The 21,225-nt window shown below is 53.8% G+C and overlaps 3 protein-coding genes across 4 annotated transcripts; 2 read left to right on the top strand and 1 right to left on the bottom strand.

Moving 5' to 3' along the window:
* Nucleotides 1-5,936: 5,936 nt before the first annotated feature.
* Nucleotides 5,937-9,049, top strand: LOC132506284 (cardiotrophin-2-like; the record flags this gene model as incomplete). Its single annotated transcript, XM_060124812.1, has 2 exons — nt 5,937-6,086; nt 8,591-9,049. Coding segments are annotated over 2 exons (609 nt in total), but the record flags the coding sequence as incomplete, so codon positions are not given.
* Nucleotides 9,050-9,841: 792 nt separating this feature from the next.
* On the bottom strand, nt 9,842-14,061 carry CTF1 (cardiotrophin 1). Of its 2 annotated transcripts, XM_060123405.1 has the most exons (3): nt 13,959-14,061; nt 12,659-12,777; nt 9,842-10,987 (listed from the first exon to the last, which is right to left on the bottom strand). In XM_060123405.1, the coding sequence occupies exons 1-3, from the start codon at nt 13,981-13,983 to the stop codon at nt 10,523-10,525; spliced, it is 609 nt and encodes a 202-aa protein (XP_059979388.1). In that variant the 5' UTR covers nt 13,984-14,061; the 3' UTR covers nt 9,842-10,522. The 2 variants fall into 2 exon arrangements, with proteins under 2 accessions (XP_059979388.1, XP_059979387.1); XM_060123404.1 differs by lacking the exon at nt 13,959-14,061 and having other exon boundaries at nt 12,659-12,994.
* A 2,975-nt stretch (nt 14,062-17,036) lies between these two features.
* On the top strand, nt 17,037-20,915 carry BCL7C (BAF chromatin remodeling complex subunit BCL7C). Its single transcript, XM_060123406.1, has 6 exons — nt 17,037-17,304; nt 17,856-17,934; nt 18,268-18,376; nt 18,470-18,631; nt 20,082-20,167; nt 20,720-20,915. Exons 1-6 carry the CDS (start codon nt 17,213-17,215, stop codon nt 20,843-20,845), a joined length of 654 nt encoding a protein of 217 aa, XP_059979389.1. The 5' UTR covers nt 17,037-17,212; the 3' UTR covers nt 20,846-20,915.
* Nucleotides 20,916-21,225: the final 310 nt, after the last annotated feature.

Genomic DNA, 21,225 nt, shown 5'->3' with positions numbered 1-21,225 from the left:
GCCATGCCTCCTACTAGCTGTGTGACCCCGAACTAATCACTTAACCTTGCTGTGCCTTAATTTCCTCATCTGTGAAATGGGGAAACAGTACTATCCATTCCATGGGGTTTTGTAAAGGAAAGAATTATTATACAGAAAGAGCTTACAACATCACCAGGCCCTTAGTCAGTGCTCAAGAAATGTTAGTGATGATGATGAAGACAACTGAGCTGCAACGTTGTACCTTCCAGTAGGGCAGGATGCCCCTCGGTCCTGTTCACTCCCATCCCAGTCTCTGGAATAGTACCGCAAAGGCTCATGGAATCAATGAATGGAGTAGGCTGTGCTGCTCGTCCTGATGGTCCCTGCGTTGGGACCATGTGCCCTCACTGCCCAGTTGGCCCGCCACCCCATCAAGACAAGGCACTGACATGGCATTCCCAGAGATCAGGTGCAGATCAGACTGCTTGGCCTGGCTTTGCAGAGCCCCCAGCTGGAACCAGTATGCTCCTGCCTTCCTTCACCCATCACTCACGGAGGTGTCTTCCTTGTGGGTGGCCTGGTGCTGGGGCTGTGGAGATGACCCCGCCTCCTGTCATGTAGATAGAGAAACGAGGAGACTGAGAATGACAATGCAGGGTGGTCAGTAAGTGGACAGGGGGTGGAGCTTGGGGGCAGTGGGAGCTCTGAAGGGGCAGAGGAGACAGCAAAAGCTTGCCAGAGGAGGTGAAACCCAAGTTGAAGGTTGAAATATGAGAAGGATTGTGTCAGGTGAAGGAGGAGTACTTGCTACACAGGGGGAATGACAGGAGGGGCTTGTGCTGAGCAGGCGTGAGAAGCAGGATACGCGGCTGGCATAGAAAGTGGGAAAAAGCAGGAAGTGAGGTGCAAGGCTGCACAGGGACTGGGGGATTAACGGCCTTGAAGGCCAGGCCACAGAGCTGGGACTATATCCTGAGAGCACTGGAGAGTCAAGGAAAGGTATGGGGGTGGCAAGGCGGGACAAGGCGACCCTTGCTCTTCCCCATTGTTTCATGTCTCAACAACAACCAATCTCTTTGCTCTGTCTACTAGCCATGTTTGTTTCTGAAACCTGCCAAGCATGTTCCCAACCTCAGGGCCTTTGCACTTGCTTCTCTCTTTGCCTGGAGATATAGGGGGTGAAGATTTGCAGTTAGGGGTGGGAATGGGGTTGGGCCTAATATTGGGGTCTGGGTGAGGATCTGGCTTGGAGTTCATGTTCGTGTGTTCTGAATGGACCTCACTATGGGACCTGCTGGATGACTTTGGGGTCATGCTTGAGTGTCCTGACAGATGGAAGGGACAGATCTCTTGGGAGCATTAGTGTGGCTGGTGGGGACTGGGCTCTAAGCATGGGATGGTGGGGCATTGAGGCTTTTGTCATTGGTTGGAGGCATTAGGTACCATTGGGGCAACCCTTGAGGGGACTGGGAGGGGCCTCATAGCAGGGGTCAAGGCACTTGAGTCAGTGAGAGCCTGGGAGGTGGGAATGATTTTTCCAGTTTCCAGATGAGGAAACAAACTGAAGCTCAGTGAGTTTAAGTAACTTGCCCAAGCTAGTGATGGACAAAGGGAGGATTTGCACCCAAGTCTGCTGACTCTTAATTTGCTAGGATTTCCCAGGCATCAGCTTCTGGTGAGACCAAAACAGAGATGGAGACACGTGGGCTGGGAGGTGGGGCAGGACAGGGTGGCAGAGCTAATGACATCTACCAAGACAAATGCCTTGGACAAATGGAGCTGGGCCTGGGATGGGGGCCAATTCCTCCAGCTGTGAAGGGCACCTGGGTGCCCTGGGTGTCCAGAGAGAGAGAAAGTGAAGTCCCCAAGAGGAATGGGGGGGGGTTGGGTGAGGGTGAGCCTGCCCTCTGGGGTGAGATTCGGCCCCACGTACACTGCCCACCTGTGCATAGCACCAGATCGGGTGTCTGCCTCCCTCTTCCCCTCCTCCCTCCTCCACTACCTGGCCTGGCCCATGCCTCACTGCACCCACTCAGTGGGCCTAGTCTAATCCCTTGACATCACCGCCTGCCCAGCACAGGCCCTGCCTGGCGGCCTTGGCAGCCCCCAGGCTCAGAGACACAATTTAGGATCCCCCACCTCAGAACCCATCTTTCCCTCAACCTCTTCCCTCCTTCAGCTCACAGTTCCGATTGGGGATACCCCAGATCCAGTCCCTGGGGGTACCTTTTCACAAATTTTCACAAAGTCAAGCCAGCTGGGGGGCAGGTGTCTAGAATCTGTCCTGGCCTTGCTGTGTGACTCCAGGTAAGTAGCTGCCCCTCTCTGGGCCTCAGTCTCCTTATCTAAGTCTCCTCTACCCCCAGCTAATCACGTCAACCAGTTTTGGCTTCCTCTCAGCACCTTGTAGCTTTAGGAAATTTTGTTTGTTTATGAGTTCACATGTTTGTTGTCAGGGGACCACTGGACTGTGCGCCCCTTATTATTCACCCCGGTGCCAGCACATAGCAGGGGCTCCCTCGGTAACTGCTGACTGAATGTGTACATGGGTGAGTGAATGAACAGTTGTAGCTCCAGCCTTAGCAGCAAGCGTATGGACCTTCTCCCTCCACACCAGCCCCAATGGGGGAGAAAGGTAGAGCAGTATTTCAGCCCTGAAACTGGGTGGAAGCAGGGTGGGCGTCTGACCCACCATTTTCTGACTCGGCGGGTAGACAGAGGCTGAGAAGTGAATCTCCTTTATGGAGAGACTGGGAAAGCTCTGGAGAAGGACCAGAACCCCGGACCTGTCTCTCTGCCCTCCCTCTCTGCCACAAGGCTTCCCCGGGGCGGGGGTGGGGTGGGGGAGGGGAGGGCCTCAGGTATATGTCTGTGTGTCCCTGTGCGCTTTACCTGGGCAGAGGGCAGCCACTGACCCAAGATCTCCCAGGATAGCAGAGGCTGAGACACGGCTAAATCTCAGGACTCCTGACCTCCAGCTGCACACGTGTGTGTGTGTGCATACGCGTGGCCATGGTGTGTGTACACGTCATATGTATATGTGTCTGCTCCGAGCATGCGCCTCTGGTGGGGTGTCTGGGTACGGTTGTGTGTTCATAGGCGTCTGTGTGGACACGTGCGCAGTCCTGTGTCTGGCTCTCCCTGGCAGGGTATGTGGTCTAACACGGGTGTAGGCATGTCCACTAGAGTGTCAGCTCCAGAGGGAAGGGATTTGTGTCTGGCTTGCTCCCTGCTCTATCCCAGCATCTGGAACAGGGACAAGCACACAGTTGCGGTCAATACATCCTTGACTGAATAAACGTATGAAGGTGTGTGCACGTGTCTGGTATGTGCCCACTTGCTAACCCGTGTGTAGACGTGCACATGCTCCTGTGTCTAAAGGTACACCTGGGTGTGGGTGATGTTGCTGACATGTCAACCTCCTGTCCCTTTTCCAAACTCCTCAGCAGCCAGGGCCCAATGCCTGGGTCCCCGTGGGGCGGAACAGGGGCCTCCTCCTCACAGGAAACTGGATCCCTGGACGTGCAAAGCAGCAGGGAGCAGGGCAGCCCCTTTGTCCCCCGATAATCCCTTCCCCGCCTGGCCCCCTTTCTCCCAGCAACTGGGGTTTAAGGTCGAGTTTGGGGGCTGTGGGGGACGAGGGTGTCACCTCAGTGTCCCCTTCCCTACATATTCCCTGTGCCCAGGGCTTCTGACTCCTTCCCTCCCTCGTGGGCGGCCCTAGGGCTCAACCCCAGGTATAAAGCCACCTGAAGGGCGGGAGGAAAGATGCCCCAGAACCACCCGGAGACTGCAGAGACGAAGGAGCCAAGGAGAGAACATGAGCTGTCATCCGCCGCGTGAGTGAGGGAGGGCGCCAAGGTCCCGAGGCCAGGACGGGAGCGGGTACCGCCTGGCCCTCTGGCCCATCTGACTCAGGTGCCTGGCTATTTTACATCTGTTGCAAACCTCCAAATCCTTAAACACAGAGGACTTCATTCATCATTCATTCATTCAAGAAATATTTACCAAGTGCCTGTTAGGCACTAGGTAGTATTCTAAGCATTTGGGGACACAGCAGTAAAGAAACAGGCAAAAAGTTTGTTGAATGAATGAATGGGCCTTCACCTTCAGGCCTTCCCTTAAGTTCTGAATTTCTGGGAATTCAGGAATGTAGACAGGGAAGCCAAGGAGGCCACCCTGGTTTGTCTCTCGTCTCCATCATAGCTGGTGACCTTAGGGAATTGCCCTCCTCTCTGATCCTCACACTGTTGGTGGGGACAACTGGGCCCAACCCTTGAGAAGCCAATTTGGCAGGATTTACTCAAATTTAAAATAAATACACCCTCCAATCCAGATATTTCCACTTTCAGCAGTTCCCCAAGAGGCTGGGATAAGGATGTTCACGGCAGCATTCATTCATTCAAAAAATATTTATGGGGGCTTCCTTGGTGGTGCAGTGGTTGAGAGTCCGCCTGCCAATGCAGGGGACACAGGTTCGAGCCCTGGTCCGGGAAGATCCCACATGCCGCGGAGCAACTGAGCCCGTGTGCCACAACTACTGAGCCTGCGCTCTAGAGCCCGCGAGCCACAACTACTGAGTCCGCGTGCCACAACTACTGAAGCCCACATGCCTAGAGCCCGTGCTCCCCAACAAGAGAAGCCACCTCAAGGAGAAACCTGCACACTGCAAAGAAGAGTAGCCCCCCACTCGCCGCAGCTAGAGAAAAAGCCCACGCGTAGCAATGAAGATCCAACACAGCCAAAGATAAATAAATACAATGAATAAATTTATTTTTAAAAAAATATATATTTATCAAGCTCTGCACTAGGTGCTGGGGAACCAGCAGTGAATGAAGCAGGTGAGGTTTCTTCTTTCCTGGAGCCAACATTCCAGGGGGAGAGACAGCAACAAGCAAGTAGACAAATAAATCAATGAGAGATCTGTAAACAGTAGAAGTCTCTGAAGACTACACATCAGGGAGACAGAGGGGCTTTTGAGTTGAGGCCTGAAGGACGAGAAGGAGCAGCCTTGGGTAGGGTTGTGGGGTGCTCACGGCAGGACCCAGCAAGGCAAAGCCTGCATGGGGCACTACAGAAAAGAGGGGCCAGGCCTGTAGCCCACACGGAGGCTTTCACTGTGTTAGGTGGGAGCCACGGGAAGGTTTGGGCAAAGGAGGGATCTAGCTGGAGTTGGAGAGTTGCGGGGTGGCGGAGGGAGGCAAGGGTGGAGACAGAGACACTAGCAGAGAGAGAGGTAGCTCGCTTCTAGATACTTCTTTTCATCTTTTAAAATTTTTTATTGAAAATAACGAATACGTACAGGGAAGTGTGCACAAGTCCTAAGTATACAGCTCAATGAATTTTCACAAAGTCAAGGTATCCTTGTCATAAGTGCTCAGATCAAGAAACACAGACAGACCGAGGGAGTTCCCTGGTGGCCTAGTGGTTAGGATTTCAGGCTTTCACTCCGTAGCTCAGTTTCGATCCCTGGTTGGGAAACTGAGATCCCGCAGGCTGCACAGTGTGGCCGGAATAAAAAAACAACAACAGACCTCTTGGCCACCTTTTAAGGACAGAGCCAACAGGATTTACTGTGGGTTGAACATAAGAGAAGGAGAGAATGAGGCGTCTAAAAGGACCCCATGGTTTTGACCTGAGCACCTGGGAGAATGGATGTGCTCTTCCCTGCGTGGGGAAGGCTGGGAGAGGAAGGGGAAGAGGGCATCTTGAGCTGAGCATTGGATTTTTTCTTTTGAGCATTGGATATTTTGACTTTGAGAAGCTTATTAATATCCAAGGGAAAATGTCAAGCGGGAAGTTGAATACATGAGTCTGGAGTTCAGGGGGATGTTCTGGGCTGGAAATAATGGGCTTAAAGGATGGTTCTGCCCTGACTTGGATACACAAGATCATTGTAGGCCACAAGGGCTGTACCCACTTGAGGAGCTGTTATGATGAATGAATGAATTGGCAGGCGAGGTGCTGACCTCTGATTTCTCCTACCAGCCGCCCTCTGCCTGCTGACCCTGCTGCTGCCACCCCTCAGTCTGGGGGCCCCCATCTCCCCAGCTGAGCCCATCAGTCAAGCCTACAGCCTGGCACTCTACATGCAGAAGAATACTTCAGCACTGCTGCAGACTTATGTGAGTGATACGGCACGAGCAGGGAATGAGGGGAGAAGGGCGCCACCCTCCTGGCCCAGCTCTGGGTAGGGGAAGCAGAGCAAGGCCAGAGGAAGGCTCCTCCGCGGGTCCAAGGGTATAGGGACTCTGCCATCTAGAGACATACTCCCAGGAACGTTGTCACTGATGGCTGGCTGACCTTGGGCAAGTCATTCCTTCTCTCCCAGTCTTAGCTTCCTCATCCGCCAAATGGGCTGGTGATCCTGCCTTGGCTGACCTCTCAGGACTGTTAGAAGATTCAAAGGAAGCACATAGAGGGAAAGGCTTTAGGGGAATCATGATTCTTTCCACAACTACCTCATGCCCCGTGCTTTCTCTTTTTCTTTTTTTTTGATAAATTTATTTATTTATTTTTGGCTGCGTTGGGTCTTCGTTGCTGTGCACGGGCTTTCTCTAGTTGTGGCAGTTGGGGGCTGCTCTTTGTTGCGGTGCGCGGGCTTCTCATTGCGGTGGCTTCTCTTGTTGCAGAGCACAGGCTCTAGAGCTCAGGTTCAGTAGTTGTGGCTCACGGGATTAGTTGCTCCACAGCATGTGAGATCTTCCTGGACCAGGGCTCGAGCCCGTGTCCCCTGCATTGGCAGGTGGATTCTTAACCACTACATCACCAGGGAAGCCTGCCCCGTGCTTGCTTGAGCCTAAGCCATGCTGGGAAGTCTAGCCTTATTATCTTTTTAAAATATTTATTTATTTATTTATTTTTGGCTGCGTTGGGTCTTTGTTGCTGCACGCGGGCTTTCTCTAGTTGCAGCGAGCGGGGGCTACTCTTCGTTGCAGTGCATAGGCTTCTCATCGCGGTGGCTCCTCTTGCTGCGGAGCATGGGTTCTAGACGCGTGGGCTTCAGTAGTTGTGGCACATGGGCTTAGTTGCTCCACGGCATGTGGGGTCTTCCCGGACCAGGGCTTGAACCCATGTTCCCAGCACTGGCAGGCGGATTCTCAACCACTGCACCACTGGGGAAGTCCTTAGCCTCATTATCTTATTGACTCCTCAAATAGTTCTGAGAGGTGGACTTATAACCCATTTTACAGATAAGGAATACTGAGTTTTAGAGAAGGGGAATAATTTGCCTGAGGTCACAAAACCTCAGGTCTAGAAGTTCAAACTGGCAGCCTCCTGATTGGGTCTGACCCACAGATGTTTTGTTTAGGCCATGCAATGCTTGTTCAGATTCTGTGTATGAGTACCTGTCAAAAACAGGCACAGGGATCCTATTGGCCTCCTGCCACCCCCACCCCCCTCTTAGTCCTGCCCTCTTCCCCAAGTGACATGATCTGCCTGGTCCCTGGAGGCCCTGGGGTTTGTGACTCTTCTGCTGTGTTATATTCTAGGTCCACGTGAAGTTACTTAATCTAGTTTCTAGTCTCATATCCACCAAACCCTGGGTAGCTTTGGGTACCCTGAGCCTCAGTTTCCCCACTTGTAAGATGGGGACGTAGGACCAGATGATCTCTCAATTAGGGGATTTATCAGTGTGCATTAACATTCTGTGGGCCTAGGTTTGTGGAGGCAAGAACTTTAATGGAGAAGTCACTCAGCTAAATTTAATAATATTAATAATTATTTATTAATGATTATAATAAAATGAACAAACATAAACCACTAAATGCTGTGAATAAAAAGGAAATAAGGCTGTAACTATTATACGTTGTCAATAATATATTTATATTGAAAATATTGCAATAAGTAACATAGTCATAGTGTTCATGATTCTAATATAAATATGTAGTTCGTGAACAATATTAATGCCCTTATTGTATGCCAGATGCTGTGCTAAGTGCTTTATACGTTGCGTTGGCCAACTAGTTCGTTCAGGTTTTTTTTTTTTTTTTTTTTTGCGGTACGCGGGCCTCTCACTGTTGTGGCCTTTCCCGTTGCGGAGCACAGGCTCCGGACGCACAGGCTCAACGGCCATGGCTCACGGGCCCAGCCGCTCCGCGGCATGTGGGATCTTCCCGGACCGGAGCACGAACCCGTGTTCCCTGCATCGGCAGGCGGACTCTCAACCACTGCGCCACCAGGGAAGCCCCGTAGTTCGTTCAGTTTTGAGTAAAAATAAAAGACACATCTTTTGGGCCACAACAGGGAGAGGCCCGCGTACCACAAAAAAAAAAAAAAAGAAAAGACACATCTTTCATTTTCACCAAGAACTTTATTGAACAATGTATTCATTAACCGAACTAACTTTCTGGCCAGCCCAATATATTACTTATCTTCACCATAATAGTGACACATGGGAATTACTTAAGCTGTGATTCAAAGTTGTACAACTTGTACGTGAAGGAGGCCAAACTGGAACCTAACAGAGCCCGGGCTCTGTGCTAGAACATTTCACCAACTCCCTGAGAGGCAGGGAATGTCAACTCCCCCTGGGAAGATGCCAGTCTCATGGAAGGCAGATGTGAAGTCAGGGGAGACCCAGGGCAGCCTTTTGGCCTCCTCACTCCCGTCTCTGTCCCTCATGCAGCTCCAGTGCCAAGGCAGCCCCTTTAGTGATTCTGGCTTCTCAGCGCCAGAGCTCCAGCTCAGCAGCCTGCCTCCTGCCGCCGTCTCCTTCAAGACCTGGCATGTGCTGAATGATAGGGAGCGTCTGAGCTGTGCCCAGGGGGCCTTCCTGGCCTTGACCCAGCACCTCCAGCTCGTGGGGGATGACCAGAGTGACCTGAACCCTGGCAGTCCCATCCTTCTGGCTCAGCTAGGGGCTGCAACACTCAGGGCCCAAGGCCTGCTGGGCAACATGGCTGCCATCATGACTGCCCTGGGCCTGCCTATCCCCCCAGAAGAGGACACTCTCGGGCTTGTCCCCTTAGGGGCCTCGGCCTTCGAGAGGAAATGTCGAAGTTATGTAGTAACCCAGGAATATGGCCATTGGACTGACCGAGCTGTGAGGGACTTGGCTCTGCTCAAGGCCAAATACCCTGGGTAGAGGAGGTGGAACTTCCCATCAGAGGCTGCAACACTTCCCCTTTCACAACGGACTATTTTCTGCCTTGCTTCTTGGCCAGAAAGGAGACACATCTTGTCTAGGAGACAGGGCTTGTGTACCATGTATTTGGGAAAATTTCGTGGTAACCAGGCCTCAAGTCGCCACTGCCTGGGCCTTCCTGCCTAGGTCCTATGGCCTGCCTTCCAGATCTGGGTGGGACTCTATGGATATCATTTTATGGATTACCAGTCCAGTGGTACTGGTTGCTCACCTCCTGGGTGGAAAAAAGTATCTCTTTGAAGTGGCTTCACTTCCCACTCCACGAGGCAGTACAGTTGGTCTCCTTCCTGGGCTCTCCCTGAGACCTTCTCCCTCCTGTAATTTCGGGGAGGTCCAGGGGCTGCCTTCTTGTCTCTGTCTACCTCACTTCCTGTATGAAGATATGGACTTTCTGAGCAACTAGGCCTCCCTTCTTGCTGGAGCTCATTTCCTCCCCTAGTCTACCTCTCCGACTACGGCCACTGTTCCAACTTCCCATCTTAAGGGGCTTCACTTCTTATTCAATGGACGTCCGATTCTTGAAAAACTAAGGGTTTGTGACACATCTGTTTCCTGCTCAGGACACATCCACTTCCTGTGCTGGGCTGAGAGATGGCATCCCTGGCCTGGGGCTCTCATGAATCTCCTATTTATACTGTGGCTTTTGCGGATGTCTGGGGGAACCAGTGTGTAACCCAAGGACCTTATTCTCCTTAAAGGTGTCTCCCCATTTTCAACAACTATATATACTGGTAACTTTAGTGTTCTTTTTATTTTTAAACATTTTATTTACAAAAAATTAATTTATTCTCGTAAATAAAACTCTTTTTAAGGGGTGATTTTTTCTCTCCAGTAGACCTAACTTGGGGGGAAGGGAAGGTACAGGGAGGGATAGGGCAGAGGGAGGGGAAGAAGGGAAAGGACATCAAAGGCAGAGGAGGCAGGGCCGCAAAGGGTGGGATGTGGGAGGGGGAGAGCAGCAGGTGGAGTGACCCTGGGGGAAGGTGGCTGAAATTTGTCTGGAGGAGCCCACCCACCACAGGGTCAGCAGACATGTCCCTGGCCAGGAAAGGACAGAGAGAAGGACAGAGGGAAACAGAGTGCCAGGTGTCCCCTTGAGATGAGGCGCAGATGTACACATGCTCACATGGGGCCAAGAGGAGGCAAGAGATGGGGAGAAGGGGAGACAGAGATCCTCAGCGAGGCAGGCCCAAGCGATGGAGAAGAAGAGGGGGAAAGCAAGGAAGTGATAGACATGGGAAGTCACAGACGGAGACAAGGAGGCCCCAGGGAGAAAAAGAGATCGAGAGTGTACAAAGCAAATAGAGAGATGGAGACGGTCGGAGAACACAGAGACGCTGCTGGAGATGGAGAGGGATGGAGAGGGGGAGACGGCCCAGGAGGGGACCGCGAGCTGCGGCGCGTGCCCCGCTCTTAGGCCGGGCCCCCGGGCGCCAGCTGGCCTAGGTCGGCCTCGGTGCGGCTCACCCACTCGCGGTAGAGGCCGCACACGCGGAGCCCCAGCACCTTGGCCGGGAAGACGCCCGCAGTGACAGTGGCCGCGGCAATGGCGGCGGCGGCGGGCTCCGGTCGGGGCCCGCGGGTCTCGGCGCCCAGAGCGGCCAGCACGGCCTCCACGGCGGCGCCCAGGGCCCGCGCCTGGCGCGCCGCGTCCTCCAGGCGCCGCAGCAGGCGCAGCGCGCGCGGGTTCAGCTCGGCCTGGCGGCGGCGCACGACGTCCAGCAGCGGTGGCAGCGCGGCTAGCGCCGCCTCGTCCAGCCGCAGGCGCTCGGGCACCGGCAGGCCCGCGTGGCCCGGGGCCGGGGCGCTCAGATCGGCCACCGGCAGCCGCGGGGGCGAGAAGCCAGGCAGCCCGAAGGGGTCTCCCTGGTGCTGCACCTGCGGAGACGCGGCAGTCAGGGCGGCTCCTCCGCCCGGAACTCAGCCCTCCACCCCTCTCCTGGGTCCTCAGTGTCCCCATCTCGTAAATGACACACTCCGGCCAACAGAGAGGCTGTGTTTGAGATAATACAAAACAACAAAAACCACCGTGCGCTTTACACCACTGCTTTGTTTCCTCATCTCCTCAATGGAGATAATAACCATATCAACTTCATAAGGTAGTTATGAGTCTGTTAAAATGCTTAAGGCAAAAAAAAAAAATGCTTAAGGCAGGTCCTGACTCATTGGAAGGGCACAAAAAACGTTAGCTCTTTTATTAATGCTATCTGACAGACCCAGCTTCAAATCCTGTCTCCACCACTTACTAGCTGTGCCATTCAGTGCAAAACCGTTTCCTTCTCTGAGCCTCAGTGGTCTCCTCTGTAAGATGGGGGAACAGTTCCCTGTCCTGCCTGCCTACCACGGACCTCTTGAGAATCACAGAAGATAGTGCAGGGACCGAGTTTGTTTCACTCCCTCCCCCCATTCTTCCCCACTTCTGCACCTGCTTGACACACAGCCAGGGGCTCAATGAATAACTGTCATGTGAATTGAATGAACAAATGAAAAGATAAAGGTGATTTGTAATTTGTAAAGATGCTATAACAATACCATTTATCCTTTCCTAACATTTTGCTTCTGGTTCAGGCACTGTGCTGCTTTAAACACACTATTCCTAATCTTCCCAATAATAGGTGTGATGATGATGATCATGGTCTTGTAAATGAGGATATTGGGACTGACTTATCCTAGGTCATCCATCTAGGAAGGGGCAGAAGCTGGAATTTGAACCAAAGTTGGTAGGACTACAAAGCTAGCTTTATTATCTTACTATTGCTGTCATAATTATTAAATTATTATGTTTAATGTTATTAGTACTGCCCATGGTCACAACAAGTTGGCAGGGCTACAGTCTATCTGATTCAAAACTATACCCTCCCTCCACTACATCAGAGTATTTTGGGGAACTATCTAGTTTCCTTTGTCAGTGTCCTCTGGCCAACCAAAGATTTTGGCAGATCCTTCTCCTCTGTAAAAGTGTCCTCTTGGGATGGCATTTTTACCCCTAGATTGAAACCCTTTCTTAGCTTCTCTGCATAACACAGGTAGAAGAGTTCACAGCTCATCTTATTCAACTGCCTCCTTTTTAATTTTTTTTGGTCCTGCCGGGATCTTAGTTCCCCGACCAGGGATTGAACGCAGGCTCTGGCAGTGAAAGCGCCCAAATCCTAATCACTGGACCTCCAGGGAATTCCCTTAACTGCCTCCTTTTACAACTGGGGAGTCCCAAGCTCATGGAGGTGAGATGACAAGATCACACAGAGCCTAAGAACATAGGTTTCCTGACTCCCAGACCAGAGTTCTCTTCATTCTCTCAGGTTCCTTCTGTCTTAAAGTACCAAGGAGGGAGCCTCCATGCTGAGGCTAATGGAGGGGCATTTGGGGCACAGACAGGGTCCTCCTCCAATTTGCTGTGTGGCCAGGGGCCAGTTACTAACCCCTCTTGGGAGCCCCAATTTCTGCAGCTGTGAAGTGAGATTGAGAAAATGGGTGGTCAAGGACCCCTTGATCTGTATGTACTTCCCCATTCCCCAGGCCCCTGGTACCCACACCCCGAACCCCACTCACATATTCCTGGAGCAGCTGCTCAGCATATTTGGTGAGGAGGCGGGCAAGGCTGTGTGTCTGTTGGATCTTGGACTCCAAGTGGGGAAGGGGTGAGATTGAGGAGTCAGCCTGGGGGTCCTCTGGTGGGAAAAGGGGGGGAGGAATGAGGGCACCCCAACCCCTTGCTTCTTGACCACTTCTTCCAGGCTGGCTCTTCCTGAACCCGGAAGCTCCACTCTGAATTCTCCACCTTTTAAGCCAGGCAGGTTCTGTCCCATTCCAACTGAGGGAAAATAGGGCACCAGACATTTGCCAAACGGTTGTTCTCCTGAAATGTGTTCCCTGTCCCCAAATCATGGTTAAAATCCTATTAAAGCCAAATTCAAATACTGCCTCCTCAGTGCAGCCTCCAGATTCACTCCTCCTTTAAATTAACTTCTTCCTTCTACTTAAGGCCATTTGTTCATACTTCCAAGGCGGTTCTTTTAATATCTCTTTTATCTGTGAGAATCTGCCTCAGCATGGGAGCCCTTTGAGGGCAGGGCTCACGTATCTCTGTACCTCAGTGATTGTTGGTGGAATTCAGCATCATCGAAGCACAGAACTTAAAACTGAAACAAGCCTTTAAGCCCATTTTACAGATTGGGATACTGAAGTGCCATTTCTTCCCTGATGGTCCTTCTATGCAAAACCGTGGGCTGGGCACCGTACAGTTTCAATGAATCAGCAACCGGCCTTAACCAGCACAAGTTAGAGGGTGGCGCCCCGGGAAGAAGAGTACATTTCCCGAGACGCCTAGCGCGCGTGCCCAGGGCATGCTGGGGACTGTAGTCCTAGCCCGGCAACTCCCGACCCGCCCCTCGCTAGAGTTTGCCCCGCGGGTCCCTATCCTTAACAGCCTCGACTTTCGTCTCCTGTTGTCACTTACCAGCCCCTGTGGCCCAAAGACTTCCGCCCCTAACTTTACCCCTCCTTCTGGCTCCCAGCTCTGCTTCTTTCCCGGTACTCAGATAGGGTCCCGGCGTCCTGCCCCAGCCACGACCCCAATTCTCCCCCAGGGTGTACTCGAACCGGTAATCTACCTCCTGAGCCCAAGTCCCTGAAGTCACAGCCCCAGGCCTCCTCTAAACTCTGGCGCTTGCCCCTTCCCACAGCTGACGCACAACTCACCCGCTCGTTACCTGACACCGGGGCCCTGCTCTCCCCCGCCCAGGCCGCTCCCTTCCCGGACCTAGGGGTGGCGGGGAACCAGACCCCAGCTTCCAGCCCTTCTGACCCCTGCTCCCCTCGGCGCTCGAGGTCCGGCCCTTCAGCCCCTTACCCAGATTTCCCTCCCTCCGGCTCATGCTGGCCCCAGGCTGATCCCGGTTGCCTCCACGCCCCCCTACCGAGGAGGGGAGAAGGGGGAAAAGGGTGGGGGCGTGGCCCGGCCGTAGCCAATCAGGGCTCAGACCCCAACAATCTACACCCCCTCCCACCCCACCTCCGCCGCCCCAGGCAGGATTCCTTGGCCCTGAGCTCAGCTCCCTGCATGCACGGCCTAGTCGGGAAGGGGGCGGCAGGTTGTCTGCAGAGTGGACTCGGGACCTGCAGGCTTGGGTTGCCGGGGCCTGGGAGACAGCCCTGAGTCAGATGGGAGGAGAAGGCTCAGGCTCCGACCTGAGGGACGGCTTGGCGCCCGGGCTGCTTTTCGGAGAAAGCTGGGGAGGGGTGGGAGGTGGAGAGGGAGCAGCTGGCAGGACAGGAATGTGCTGCCCTTCCTCTTGGCTGGGGGAGGGGAGAGCGGGGTGCGTGAGAGGCCAAGGTGGGGGCCCTCAGGCTTAGGCCACACCTGCCCGGACATACACCTCCCGGCCTATCTCAGATGTCTCCTGCCCTTGCTTTCACAGTCACTCCTACTAGGCGGCCACCTCACCTCACCTTACCAGACCCAGTAAGAGAATTCTTCTGACACACCCGCATCTACTGAAGGGTTTTCACACAGGAACAAACTTAAGAGACAGGTACAGGGAGTCATACCCACACGTCAAACCACTAACCTGATGCAGACAAATGCTGAACGGTCTGTACACACTTACTTATCCCCACAAATGGTTCCCAGGCACCCACACTCTCCTGAGCTCTGGGACCCAGAGATGATCCGTTCTTGGTCTCTAGCCCCCTGAGGAGCTCACAGTCTGATGGGGAAACCATAGACAACAGCTTGTTATGGGGTTTGTGAATGAAGAAACTGGGAAGGAGACCTGTGTGTCTGTGAGTACATTGCCATGTGCAGACAACTGTCAGAATAAAGGAAGAAAGAGATGAACTGGCAGAGGGCACAGCAGGTGGGGGGCATCACACACTGTGCGCGGGCTTTCTCTAGTTGCAGTGAGCAGGGGCTACTCGTCGTTGCGGTGCGCGGGCTTCTCATTGCGGTGGCGTCTCTTGCTGCGGAGCACAGGCTCTAGGCGCACGGGCTTCAGTAGTTGCAGCACGTGGGCTCTAGAACGCAGGCTCAATAGTTGTGGCGCATGGTATTAGTTGCTCTGCTGCATGTGGGAGCTTCCCAGACCAGGGCTCGAACCCGTGTCCCCTGCATTGGCAGGCAGATTCTTAACCACTCCGCCACCAGGGAAGTCACCATCACACATTTTTTTAACAGAAACTGTTGTTGGGTATTTACTATGTGCAAGGCACTGTTCTAAGTTATACAGGTATTAACTCACTCCCATGTTATAGCTGAGGAATTAGAAATAAGTGACTTGTCTAAGGTCACTGGACAAGAACAGCTGGGATTTTACCTCAGCAGTTTGGATCCAGAAATGCTGTCATAACCACCTTCCTATACCTTAACCCCTCTGAACATAGTAACACCAAAACACACAGACACAATAGCCACACCCTTGAAACACATGCACACGTAACAGCAGAAATTTAGAAGGTGGCATCTGCTGACAAACAGCCTCAAACAAAATCAACCAAGACACACTCATTTTAAGTAAACTTTCCATTGAAGTAAAATATACACAGGGAAAAGTACACACATCATAAGGGTACAGCCTGACGAATTTTCCAAGAGTAAATATGCCCTGGGAACCAGCACCAGATTAAGAAACAGAACATGACCAGTTCCCAGAGCCCCCTCTTAGCCCCTCCCAGTCCCAAGGCTGACCACTGTTCTGATTTCTCACAACATTAATCGGTTTTGTCTGTTTTTTTTAAATTTTTTAATTTATTTTTTTATTTTTGGCTGCGTTTGGTCTTCATTGCTGCGCCGCGGGCTTTCTTTAGTTGCGATGAGCGGGGGCTACTCTTTGTTGCGGTGTGCAGGCTTCTCATTGCTGTGGCCTCTCCCGTTTCGAAGCACCGGCTCCAGGGGCACAGGCTTGAGTAGTTGTGTCTCTTGGGCTCTATAGCGCAGGCTCAGCAGTTGTGGCACACAGGCTCAGTTGCTCCGCAGCATGTGGGACCTTCCCCGACCAGGGCTCGAACCCGTGTCCCCTGAATTGACAGGCGGATTCTTAACCACTGCGCCACCAGGGAAGCCCGGTTTTGCCTGCTTTGAACTTTATATAAATGGAATCATACAGTGTGTAGTGCTGTATCTGATTTCTTTCATGAGACTTGTCCCAGTTGTTGGGGGTAGCAGGACATCACTCTCCTTGCTGTGTCCTCCATGGTTTGAACAGACTACAATCATTTTGCACTCCCCTGTCGATGGGTTGTTTCCAGTCTGAGGCTATTATGAATAGAGCTATGAACATTCCAGTACAGGCCCCTTGGTTCTGATACCCACGCATTTCTGTTGGGTGTTAACGACCTAGGAGTGGAACTGCTGGATCATAGAGTTTCACTCGAAAACCGCCAGCTTTTCAAAGTGCCTCTACCAATTCACACTCCCCCAGAAATATGAGGGATCCAGTTGCTCTACTTCTTCGCCTCCACTTGGTAAGGTCCGTCATTCTCACTTTAGCCATTCTGGTGGGTGGAGAGTCAGTCATATTTGCAGTGTCTGGCACGTAACTGGCACTCAGTAGACTGTTGAATGAATGGGTAGTTGAACACTGTAGAACCAGAGAGCCTGGCGAGGGGGACACACACCCACGCACACGCACACGCGCACACACACACACCCCGTTCCAGGGACGCCCCCACGCGCAGCGGTAGCACACAGGACACACACCCTCTCGCGCCCCCTGGCGCCCACGTGGTCTGAATGCAAGGCCGCAGCCCCACCGCGCGCGTCCAGTCGCCCAGCGGCCCCCAACCTGCCTCTCGGCGGCGGGCAGGAGACGCTGCTCGTCCGGGTGCCCCGAGGGGGCGGGCCCGCTCGGGGCGGGGTCGGCCGGCTTCCAGGCCTGGGCTCTGGCCTCCCGCGCCGCCCGGCCGCTCCGGGGACGGGCCGGGGCGGGGCGCGGCGGCAGGAAGCGGGGCGGGGACTCGCGGAAGCCTTGGGGAGCGAGGGAGGGCGCGGCCAACTCCCGGAGAGAAGACAGGCCGAGAGAGCGGCGCCCCGGCCTGGCGCCGAGCCTGAGCCAGCCGGACGGGAGGCGGCCCAGCCGCGGGCTCGGCCTCGGCCCCAGCCCCGCCAGCATGGCCGGCCGGACCGTGCGGGCCGAGACCCGGAGCCGGGCCAAGGATGACATCAAGAAGGTGATGGCGACCATCGAGAAGGTCCGGAGATGGTGAGCGCTGCCCCGGGGCCAGGGACGGGACACGATGGGCCACTCCTCCCCCAGATACGTCTACCCCCCTTCGCCAGCTGTGGCCCCCAGGTGTTAGGTGTGCCTCCCAGCTGCGCCCTGGATCTGCAGGGCTCTATCTTCCTTCTCCTGGCTACACCCTGGGGTCTACAAAGCGTGTTCCCCAGCCCTGCCCTCCCGAGGCTGGAGCCCCCATTTATGCCCCGCCCCCTGAAGCTTTGACACTCCTTTCGCAAGTATGCAGAGTGATCTTCATTGCTTTGGTCCCCAGCCCGGCCCATAGTCGCGCTCTCCACGTATATACCCCAGGGGTCTGCAGAGCCATGACCCCAAGTCACACTCTCTCTCTAGAGGCACCCCCCATCTATACCCTCGGGTCTGCAGGGTTTCTCCCTCTAACTATGTCCCATTAGCAAAACTGCCCCTTCCCTCCGGCACCACCACCACCTCTACAGGTATCCCCAGATGTGTCCAGCTCCTGGGGTGGCTCTCTCCTCAGGCCTCTCTGACCCAGTCCCCCCACCGTCCCACAGGGAGAAGCGCTGGGTGACTGTGGGCGACACTTCCCTTCGTATCTTCAAGTGGGTGCCAGTGGTGGACCCCCAGGAGGAGGTGAGCAAGTTCTCCCACACCAGGCCCTTCCTCTGTGCAGCCTCAGGCAAGCCCCTCCCCACCCTGGCCTCCACCTCCAGTCCCCACTCAGACCTCAAATGCAGGAGCCCGGACAGATGTTAACAATTAGTAGCAACTCCGCCTCTTCCCCCTCCCCCCACACCAGACCCCGCTCACCTCACCCCAGCTCAAGACCTAACCCAGTGTGCACAACTTGTCCCCTCATGCAGGGCCTTCTGCTTCTCTGTGCCTCAGTTTCCTTATTTGTACAGTGGGGGCTTTGCAAGTGCTAACTAGAAAGCTGACTCTGACCCTTAGCCCTCTAACCCCCAGGAGCGACGGAGGGCAGGTGGCGGGGCAGAGAGATCCCGAGGCCGGGAGCGGAGGGGCAGGGGCGCCAGTCCCCGAGCGGGTGGCCCTCTCATCCTGCTCGATCTCAATGGTATGTAGGGATGCTGAGATGTGGGGGGCTGTGGGGATTGAGGGAGGGGGCTGGAGGCCTCAGGCCCAACCCTTTTGGCTTTTGCTCCCACAGATGAGAACAGTAACCAGAGTTTCCATTCGGAAGGCTCCCTGCAAAAGGGCACCGATCCCAGCCCTGGGGGCACCCCCCAGCCCAGCCGCCCTGTGTCACCTGCTGGACCACCAGAAGGGGTCCCGGAGGATGCTCAGCCCCCACAGCTGGGCCAGGAGAGAGGTAGGACCAGGTGCCTCCCAGGAGCCCTCTCTTCTGAATCTTGTTCTCTCCAAGGTCGAAGCCACCAGCTTACCCCTCGACCTGCTCCCCCTCCTGTGTTGCCTCCTTGGGAGGCCTTCCCTGAGTCCTGTGGAAAGTCACCGCCCTTCCTCTAGCGACTATCTGTCTCCTTCCCCTGGCTTCTTGGCATCTGTGGATAACTTAGCACTGTCTGAGGTTTTCATGTAAATTTAGCATTTTACTAGTTAAGTATCTTTCTCTGCCACTCCCACCTCATGTCACTTCCTGAATGTTGGGCCCATATCAATCTTGTTCACTGCTGTATCCTCAGAACACCATGGAACACATAGTAGGTGCTTAATAAATATTTGCTAAGGAATAAGTAATCGTGATAATCGTAAGAGTGATTAATAATAAGAGATAATAACAGCTAATACTTATTGAGCTCTTACTGTGTGCCAGGCACCCTTCTAAGCACTTTCCATGTTTTATCTCATTTAATCCTTACAACAACCCTGTGAGGGTTATGATCTCCATTTATAGATGAGAAACCGAAACCCAGAGAGGTTCAGTAAGTTGCCCAAGCTCACACAGCCAGTGAGCCAGGATCTGGGGTATGAGTCCTCCTCAGCTCCTCTTTCTTCCCATAGAGTCAATCCCCTATCTGGTCAGATTCACCTCCCCAATGTGTCTGCCTTCCCAGGCTCCGTCATCTCTCTCACCCGCACCCAGCTCCAGCCTCCTGGGTCTCCTGTCTTCCAGTTGGACCCACACAGCTACCAGAGCACAAGGTTGATGAGGTCATTTTCCTGCTTCAAAGCCTTCAATGGCTGCCTGTGACCTTTGACTTCTCAGCCTGGCACTCCGGGCCCTTCGTGAACTGTCCCCTGCTGACCTCATTGTTCCCTTCCAAGAACACCATGGCTTGGGCCTGTGTTCCGTGTTGTCTAGATCATACCACACGCTTGTGTACCTTTACTAATATAAAAACAATAATTGGCATTTATCGAACACTTCCTGTGTGCAGGGCACTGTACTTTTCCTGTGTTATCTCATTTAATTCTTACAACAGTCTCATGTGGTAATTACTGTAATCATCTCCATTTTACAGGTGGGGAAAACAGGCTTAGAGCAATTAAGTCACTTGCCCAGGGTCAGGATTCGAACCCAGGCAGTCCAACCCCAGAATCTGGGCTTGCCAAGCTTCTGTTCCCTCTGCCTGAAATGTACTCCAGCTCCCCATTTGTCTATCTGATCAAATCTACTCACCCGTCAAGATCCCACCTAAATGTCCTTCCTGTGTTTTCTTCCTGGGTTCCAGCCAGGTGACTGGCTCCCCACTCAGTGCTCCCACAGCCCGCGGGCTTATGTGATTGGTGTGTTTCCCTCTTGGTCTGTGCTGTGGTACAGAGCAGCTGTTCAGGGAACACCTGTTAATTTCATGTTCCAGATCCTGGGGGCATAACTGCGGGCAGCACCGATGAACCTCCAATGCTGACCAAGGAGGAGCCTGTTCCGGAATTGCTGGAGGCTGAGGTGAGAGTGTCCAGGAGGCTGGACTCCCAGGTCTTGGAGGGAATGGGGGCTCTGGGGTAGCCAAAGCCTTGGGGGCTGCACTCTTGAGGTCCAGGTGGGAAATGTAGACCTTGGACACAGCTAAAGGCTATAAGGCTGGGTTCTTGGGACTGAAAAGAAAAGGGTGTTTTAGAAACAAAATCCTGCGGGCTGGATTGGGGCTGATTTGAGACCATTAAAAGCCTGAAAAGATCATGGTGCACCTCCAAGTATTTTTTTTTTTAATCCTAAGAATGTAATTAGCTTAAGAAAGTCCCCCACAAACTTCTGACTTTTCCCACAAGGACTACCGTGATACGTTTTCGAGAAATATCAAATATCAACTTCTTTCCCCCAAATGGTGGTGTTGTTGTTTCCGGCGCCCTACTTAATCTGCGTCCTGGGGCCCTGGCCCTGGGCTAGACTCCCGGGTCCGGGAGGGGAGCGGAGTGGAGGCTTTCGAGAAGGCATAGGCTAGGAGGCTGCACTCCTGGGTTTGGGTGGAGCTCATGCCTGTCCACCCTTCCTCTCCAGGCCCCTGAAGCTTACCCCGTCTTTGAGCCAGTGCCACCTGTCCCCGAGGCAGCCCAGGGTGATACAGAGGACTCGGAGGGCGCCCCCCCACTCAAGCGCATCTGCCCAAATGCCCCTGACCCCTGAGAAGCCGGCCTGCCTGTCCTGTCGCCCCAGGGGTCCCTTTGGCTTTTTACAAATAAAGACCCTTTTGTAATTTTGTGTCATGTCATTTCCCCGTCAGGGCTGGGGAGGGTCTTTGGAGACAGTTTTGTCTCATGCTCCATTTCTCAGATGGGGTCACTGAGGCTCTGAGAGGACCTACCTGTAGTCACACCCTGAGTCAGACATGGAAGAGGGGTTTGAGCCAGGACCCTGCCTCCCCAGCACTCCCTCCACCCTGTCCTGTCCCCCTTACCTTTGACCCTTCCTTCAGCCCTCCTGCTCTGGGAATCCCAGGACCCCTTTTCTTCCTGCTCAGCCCTCCCCTGGGCCCAGCAATTACCAAAGCTCTGGGCAGCTAGGCC

Source organism: Lagenorhynchus albirostris, chromosome 15, assembly GCF_949774975.1.
Source record: "Lagenorhynchus albirostris chromosome 15, mLagAlb1.1, whole genome shotgun sequence".
Lineage (NCBI taxonomy): Eukaryota > Metazoa > Chordata > Mammalia > Artiodactyla > Delphinidae > Lagenorhynchus > Lagenorhynchus albirostris.
The sequence above is the reverse complement of the archived record's forward strand: the minus strand, read 5'-3'. Positions and strand labels throughout refer to the sequence as shown.

Bases quoted from the DNA above. Each gene is read 5' to 3' on its own strand.
- BCL7C (XM_060123406.1), top strand. From the start codon at position 17,213: ATGGCCGGCCGGACCGTGCGGGCCGAGACCCGGAGCCGGGCCAAGGAT. The intron at 17,935-18,267 runs GTGAGCAAGTTC...TCTAACCCCCAG, and splicing joins TGGTGGACCCCCAGGAGGAG to GAGCGACGGAGGGCAGGTGG. The intron at 20,168-20,719 runs GTGAGAGTGTCC...CTTCCTCTCCAG, and splicing joins CGGAATTGCTGGAGGCTGAG to GCCCCTGAAGCTTACCCCGT.
- CTF1 (XM_060123404.1), bottom strand. From the start codon at position 12,994: ATGATTTGGGGACAGGGAACACATTTCAGGAGAACAACCGTTTGGCAA. The intron at 10,988-12,658 runs GTGAGTGGGGTT...GCGTCTCCGCAG, and splicing joins AGCAGCTGCTCCAGGAATAT to GTGCAGCACCAGGGAGACCC.